The sequence below is a fragment of the Equus quagga genome, chromosome 1, assembly GCF_021613505.1.
Source record: "Equus quagga isolate Etosha38 chromosome 1, UCLA_HA_Equagga_1.0, whole genome shotgun sequence".
NCBI lineage: Eukaryota > Metazoa > Chordata > Mammalia > Perissodactyla > Equidae > Equus > Equus quagga.
In genome coordinates this window covers 37,630,192-37,638,286 of record NC_060267.1, presented here as the reverse complement: position 1 = coordinate 37,638,286, position 8,095 = coordinate 37,630,192, and the positions used below count along the sequence as shown (strand labels likewise).

The window sequence follows — 8,095 nt, the reverse complement described above, 5'->3', positions numbered from 1 at the left end:
AAAACTTCAGACATCCAGCTATTTAATTAGAGATGTAATAAAATTTATTGATATAGCTGTTCTACTTAATGGCAACTTCCCTGAAGCCCATATATAAAACTGATGAAGTGCATGACAGCGGCAAATATGAAACAAAATTGTCAAAGCAGAGTCAGCTATTGTCTTCGCAACTGCTGTTGATTTATATCTATTGATCAGTCCCGGTTGATACCCAGTTGTGTCATAAGTAAAAGAATAACCACTCTCTTTAACTCAGCAGACAAAAAGAGTAATTTATTATACAATGCCAAGCCAATATATTTTCACAGTAGAATAAACACAACACAAACTGAAGAGAATAACCCATAGTTATAGGCACATGGCTAGTGGTGAAACTTGTCAATGGATCAATCAACTATACTTATTAGGGCCTACTGTGGGCCAGACAAACAAGACATGGTCCCAGATCTCAAGCATCCTTTACTTAGAATGGTCTTCTGGTATCTAATCTAGAGCTAAGTTGACTTTTAAATGGATCAACAGTAGAAGTATAAAAGTAGAGGATATGTAATCATTTAAGAGAGATATTTTTTCTCTTTCAATGATATCAGTAACTTTGTTATTTTAATGTAAAGTTTATACATTTATTGCTTTTAACAAATATTAAGGAATCAAAATTTATAAAAGTGATTTGGTTAATTAAATGTAAAATTTGTAAATATAAATTTGATTTGGTTAAGCTGGTCTTTTATAGCTATGTACCTCTTTAGTAAAAAATTATTCAAAATAAATCATTTTTGTATTCAATAGATAACACATATAACATAATAAATGATTAAACAATTTAAAAAATCATCCCTGACTTTATTCAGTCAATTTAGTTTTGTAAACAATTGAACACTGACTCAACTTAAGTGGTGAAAAGTTATGAGGGAACCAGTGATCTCTTGGGTGCAAGAATGGTAAACATGAGTTTCACTTTAGTGTAATTAAATATGCTTCCGCTGATGTTGTCTATGTAGCAGTATAATTTACAGATATTGTAAGGGACTATTTTCTATGGGTAAATCCCCATTTCCGTGAGAATGAGGTAATTCAGTAACAAGTGTCATGTAAATTCAGCCCTACAAAACATGTGCATGCTAGCAATACTTTGAGGAGACTGGTTGAATTTTTAGAAAATATTTTCGAGATCGAGTTAGTAGTTACTGATTCTGTTCTGTTTAGCTTTTCAGGAAGCAATAAGAGGATTTTTTTCCCCCAATGAAGTTTTATATATACAATAAAGGGTGACAATTTAAGCTAAATGACATAGAACATTTTTGTCAATCCTTGTAGAACTTATTTTTGTTAAACCATAAGGGCTCTATATTCACGTAAAGGCCCAGTCATATTTTCTGGATAAACAAGTATTACAGATTTTCCAAGAGTGAACACACAATACAATAAACTGAACACAAGAACTATAGGGAGGGAGAATAAATTCTCTTTTTCCATCAATCATAATTCTTCAAAACCTTATTATGCATGTGAATCCTCATAAGAAAATCAATGAGATTTATACGAGATGGGTACAGAATCACAATAGAAAGCTTTGGCTGATAGCATGACAGTGAAGGTAACCTTTGGTATTTTTAAATTTATTATTTTACATTTAAGCAAAACATAACATTAGTATACCATGGATTTTTGATACACTGTTAAGATGCACATTACAATTAGAATAACATTTTTGATACACTTTTTCCATGCACATTAAAATCAGAACAAGAGCAAATGGATACATGTGTGACACCATTGGGCAAAAATGTCTAAAAGAAGTACACTCTTCCACTAGAAACACATACTTGAGATAGATATATATATCTCCTGTGCAAATAAGGCCACTTGCCTATGCTCGTGCATCTTAAATAATGTGGCATTTTAGAGCTCAAGATCATAACCACATCTAATGATGAATTAAACCATAGAAAGCTTTAGCTGGCCTGCCACTGAAGGACTGAACCTAATCACTCTTTGAAATGACTTTGAATTACTCTGGGAAAGGCATATTATGTTTGATATCTTAAGACCTCTTTCCTTACTAGATAGGCAAAAACGGAAACTTGAGTATAATTTTTCAAATATCCAAACACTTTTCATGATCTTTCTAGTTAAGACTTTGACTTTACAGAACTACTATAAATGTCATAACTTCTTAGTGACAGGATACAATTTAGATGAAAAACAGAGACTGCTAAAGGAAACATCAGTATTACTAATGTTAATGAATACAGAAAATATTCTCATATAGTAGATAATGAATTTGACTGTTTCATTTTGGAACTGATTCTAAAACCTGTCCTTCTTTTATTCTCTTCAAATAACATCTGGAGACAGCAACAAAAAGGATAATATATCCTTACAAATAAGAATATAATAATACTGAATACTCAATGTAACTTCTATGCCTGAGAAGATATTTGCCAGACTTAAAATTATGAGAAAACATAGCTGTTGATTTACCACTTAAAGTCGCTTAGATGTTTTAACGCAATCTGCTATTCTAAAGTGGCTTACTCATTAGAAAAACATCATTAATGAACATAGTAAGCAGTAATATCTTAGAAAACAAAACTAGGAAGAGGAAATGTCAGAACAGGAAATACAATATTCATTGGTAAAGTGACATTGTTACTAATTAGGAAGTTTCACAACGTAACAAATAAGCTTTAAGAAAATGTGTAAAAGTTTAAGATGCCACTTGACGAAGGTCAAACCAATGATCCATTAAGTAGGTTATGACTACATTATTTTAAATACACGTGTTCTTTTAAGAAATCTCTTCACATGTCTGCACGAACAAAAGATGCAAATACTCCATCTTCCCGGGCCAAGAGGCTTTCTGGAGTGTCATATTCTAAAATATTTCCTCGCTTCATCACAATGACTAGGTCTGCCGTCAGAATAGTGTGAACCCGATGCTGCGAGTGAAAAGAATACGTATATTTGTTACAAACTTCAGGGTACAAGGCAAAGCAATGGAATATGCATATTTCACTGGTTATTCAGGGACATCTCTTTGTCTTGGGGTTCCAGAAGATACAAGAAACACAGCGTTTCTTTTTCTTTCTTATTTAGAGTATCATTTATTTACATACTTTTAAATACTGGCCAGTATGGCTGGGTCTTATATGGGCTGTATTAAATTGAGTGTAGCTAATATAGTAGTTTCATCATTTTCATGGAAGTATAAGTAGGCTAATAAATGTTTGTCAAATAATTCAATGATAAGAAGAGCCATCGTGAACCAGTTGGGTTATAGTTTAGTCTAGACTAAAATTATCTCTTGTGTAGAGTCTCAACTAATTCTGTGGGCTAACACACAATCTGAAGAACCCTGGAAGGTGGTTCGATTCTGGGGAGGCAAGATGGGGGATGTCCATTCTGGAAGGCAGTATTAGAATGGATGATTCAGGACTTTAGCCATGCCATCTCTTAGGCTTTAGCGATCCCTGCCGCTCACTTGTTCTCTCTTTCTGCATAGTACCCTTTGGAGAGAAGCTTTTGTGGTAGTAATTGATAATAAAAGCTACCAGTTACTGAGCATATACTATACATCAAGTGCTCCAGACACATACTTGTGAATCATCAGAACATTCCTCAAATGTAGGTGTTATCTCTCTCCACTTTGTAAGGGAAACCACTGGGGTTCATACAGACAAAGCAAAAATAAGGAGATCACATAGATATAAGTGGAAGAACCAGCATCAAAACCAGGTTTATTAACTTCAAAGTGTGAGATGTTTCCACCCTGCCATTGGACCATTCATAGGGAGCATCTGTGATCATGAGTGCTATGTTAAGAGCGTAGACTCTGAAGTTAGACCGGGCTTATATTTTGGTTTCATCACCTGTTACTTATGCAATCTTGAGCAACAAACTTAACTTTCGTATGCCTCAAGTTTCACCTCTGTAAAATAACGGTAATAGTACCTGCCTCGGAGAATGGTGGTGAGGACCAAATGAGAGAATCCATGTAAAAAAATTCAGCAGCTGGTCTGATATATATGAGCAAATAATAAATTTTAGCTACCAGTATTTTTTTATTTTTAAGATTTACAAGGGAAACGTTTGTGCAGTGGGCCTTTTCACTACTCTTGCTAAAATACCCGCCCTCCAATAGAAATATAATGTGAACCACAAATGTGAGATATGTAACTTTAAACTTTTTAAAGCCACATATTAAAAGCATGAGTAAACAAGCAAAATTCATTTTAATAATATATTTTAACCCAATATATCCAAAATATTATTTCAACATGTAAACACTATAAAAATTGTTCATGAGGTCTTTTACATACTTCTATAAGTAATAAGTTTTTGACATCCAATGTGTATTTCACACTTACAACACCTCTTAATTTGGACTACCCATATTTCAAGTGCTCAATAGCCACATGCGGCTAGGGGCTACCATACTGGACCAGGACCATGCAGGCCAAAACATGGGCAAGCAGATGGGAGAGTCAAACCTAGAAATGCCATCTGTTTAGCTGACAGACTTCCAAAGTGCCTTTTCCTACAACCCAAGGTCCAACCTGAAGCCTAAAGATAAGCAAAGGCTTATCTTCTGCCCTGGGCCATGTAGATGGGTTAGTCTCAGTGATCATGCTCTCAGAAAAGCAAAGAGTCATACTTGAGACTCACAACTAGAGGAGAAAAGAAACACGTCTATGGAGTATGATAAAGATGACAGCCTAGAACATGCGCCGCTATTTTCAACATCTGTAGACAAATCTATCATTCACTGAATATTGGTAACCAATGATATATATTTAGGAATTATCAAAATTTGAAGGATAATGTTTATTTATCTTGGAGAAAGGACCAGAGCCACTTGCACACCCATTGAGTTAGCAAAAAATAAACTTCAACTTAATGAACAGTTTAATATCTGCTGTGCATTTTCCCTACAAAAAAACTAGTTCTTAAATAACCATATGATAGATGTTAAAAAAAAGCATTTGGGGGCTGGCCTGGTGGTGTGGCAATTAAGTTCACATGCTCTGCATCAGCAGCCCAGGGTTCACTGGTTTGGATCCCGGGTGCAGACATGGCACTGCTCGGTAAGCCATGCTGTGGCAGGCGTCCCATATAGAAAATAGAGGAAGATGGGCACGGATGTTAGCTCAGGGCCCATCTTCCTTAGCAAAAAGACGAGGATTGGGGCAGATGTCAGCTCATGGCTAATCTTCCTCAAAAAAAAAAAAAAAGAATTTGGCCTCTACATCCATAAATAGAGTATTATAAACAATGTCTTGTTATACTAAAATAATGTTTATTTTAAAAAGATAAAAATAAAAACATTGAAAAATCTTGCTCAATAGAAATAAATATATCTGGTATTCATTCCTTTAATCCAAATAATTTTTTGCTTGAGAAAGTGTAGTGTCAATTGTAACAGCATTGCTTAAATTTCCAAAATGCTCCAGAGAAATTAATCTAATCAAGAATAAATCGCTTTTATAAATAAACGCCATGAACTATTTTGGTACATGACGGCTTCTTTTTAGAAGCCAGAGAAAATTCTCTCTTTAAGTTATTCCATAATTTTCAGTGGCAGTTAACAAAATTATCAGAACAACTTTTAGCAGTAAAGGAAAAAAGAGTTACTCTTAACAGAACTAGGATCATTCTACAAGGGGTCTACTGCAAGCTGGTGGCGCTCTCTTTCCTATGAGCCTGTTCAGAGGAGCTGGTCCCACAGTCATTCATCCCCCCTACAGCTTTCTATAGATCCAGTGGGGAGAACTCGAGGTTTCCTAGTGGCCAGCTCCACATTAGTGCTCTCGAAATGAAGAATGGGGGAAAGATGCAGGGGTTTAAGAAAAGTATTCAGTGAATATAGGCGAACAGAAACCAGAGAAGAGAACATAATATTTTGGTTAAAAACACAAAGTATGCTACAGTAATCTTCCAGGTGTAGACTAAATGGGACCACTCAACAATTCCATGCTTCATGCAGAACTGAGAAAACTAGCCTTTTGAGTAGGCAAGGGTCTACTTTTTCCCCCTTGAGCTGTCTGTTTAGGGCAACGGAAAGTTCTTTCTCCCTCAAAATATCTCCCTACCTTCTCTACTGAGAAAGTTCTTGAAAATATTAGAGAACTGTTTTTCAAGTTAGCCAGTTCTCTCACCCATTCAATCATTCACACTTCAGTGTGAATGAGTTAATCAGGTGACTCTCCTCCAAGGCAGAAGGAACCACAGACTTCACTGGGAAAGTGAGAGAAAGAGGCCTTTTCTTTACTTAGGCCCAGGGTACAGAAGGTGGACCCTGATGGGGAGTCATTTCCAGCCACCCTGAAAAAGCTGCACTTCAAAGGGTGCTCTTTCTCCCATACATCATTCACAAAATTGGAAGCATAAGCAAGCAGTCCGTGCACAAATCCCATTAGTCAACAGTTAAAACTAAGTCACTATTTAAACAATGCGATCTTCAGGGCAGGTAAGGAACATGTATGGTATTTTTAGGGACACTTACAAAATATCCCCAAGGAGTAGTGAAATTGGTCTTTAGCATAGAGGCCAATCTGGTCCTCAGGTTTTTGTAAATGTATCTCTTGCGTGTATACATTTGCAAATACATGCACGTGCCCCATTTGGTACTGAACAGGACTGAAGCACCTGGTGGAGCTGATTCGTGTGATAATACCCTCTAGTTAGTTCACCCCATCCCTCCCCTTTAATCCCTGCCTCAGCCTTGCCTTACTAAGGGGACGCCACTAAGATAACTACCAGAGGATAGGGTACTGGCAGAGTAGCTCATGACGGTTACTTGTTGGTCATCACCAAAGTGGAAAAGAGGCCATTCTTGTGGGCGAGCAAGTTTGGAACAGTATCACACTCCACTAAAATACCCTCAGAAAGGACTAAAACAAGGCCTGCATCCAAAATAGAAGAGACTCGGTGCTGGAGAGAAAAGAAAAAGGGAAAGAAGAGAAGAGAATCAGCAAGAGGAACAATGTCCAGGTGATTTACTTAAACAGTAGTTTTTGTTCAACGTTAGACCTAAATGTGAACAAGAATCCATCCATTAGCAGAGAGAAGAGAGAAAACCAGGGCCTCTTCTAAGGAAGCTGTCCCGTGAACTACAAAGATTTAAGCAATTCTTCAATTTGACTGGTGTGATCTAAAGTCAGAGAAAGTATCTGCCTCGGCTGGAGGTATCTCATTGCCTCCTTTTTTAAAACAGTTAAGTGAATAAAACATAGAAATTAAGTATAAATACCAGTAGAATTGACAGTCAAATGTAAGAATTTTGCTTCCAAAACTGCTCAAGAGACCATTAGATTATTGAAACTAGAATTATCCCATATAAACTACATCTGTGTCTGGTGAAAAAGCACAGCCCATGACCTGATGGAATCCTTAGAGCTAGGACTCCTATCATTGTAACCCAGGCGAGGTAGGTAGAGAAGTTTGGAAAGAAACAAAGTAAAGGCTTTCAAAGTATAGTTAAGATTTTGTTTTGGAGTTTTGTTTTGTTTTTTTGCACAGATACAGAAACATTAGCAGAGAGTATGTAATTCAACATAAATATATTTTAATTGCTCAAAAAAACTATTGAATCTTGGAACAAAAACCAAAGAGGAGTAAATCAATTCCGCCTCCCATACTTACAGCTATTGTAACCACGGTGCGGTCTGCAAAAGCTGTCATTACCACTTTCTGCAAAATGTTTTCCTGCCAAAAAACAAATACAGTCAGTCTGAGTTTTCTCTAGACTACTTTCTCTCGCAACAATATTTGCCCCCAAGAACAATGCTCCACCATGCCCAATTCCTTCTGAGAACTCGCACGCCTAAGTCTGCTGCAGAAGGGCTAAGAGGGAGCAGTCCTCAGCTGCTCATGCTGCGTTCTGTGAGTGTCTTCAAAACGCAGATAAAACTCAGTGATCAAGCAAGAATGACCGATCGATTTACTGCTAGCGAACTGAAACAGGAAAATGAAATCAAACGGGCATAGAAATGCCCACTTGAGTTAAACCATAAACAATATGTATTCAAAACTAATAAAATCCCAAAATGGTGTTAACCTTTGGGTCAGAAAGGGAAAAAATGAAATAAATGCC

The 8,095-nt window shown here is 36.5% G+C and overlaps 1 protein-coding gene across 12 annotated transcripts in view; it reads right to left on the bottom strand.

Annotated features, from left to right (window-relative positions):
• Positions 1–252: 252 nt before the first annotated feature.
• ABCC9 (ATP binding cassette subfamily C member 9) overlaps positions 253–8,095 on the bottom strand; it is a 123,589-nt gene continuing 115,746 nt past the window's right edge. For 9 of the 12 annotated variants that reach the window (XM_046679543.1, XM_046679536.1, XM_046679526.1 and 6 more), the window contains 3 exons: positions 7,645–7,707; positions 6,760–6,933; positions 2,806–2,942 (listed from right to left, as the gene is read on the bottom strand). In XM_046679543.1, the coding sequence (XP_046535499.1) occupies positions 6,796–6,933; positions 7,645–7,707 (201 nt within the window). In that variant the 3' untranslated portion in view covers positions 2,806–2,942; positions 6,760–6,795. Of the gene's footprint in view, positions 2,943–6,759; positions 6,934–7,644; positions 7,708–8,095 lie in introns of all 12 variants that reach the window. The other 3 variants (XM_046679506.1, XM_046679582.1, XM_046679589.1) reach the window with 1 other exon arrangement.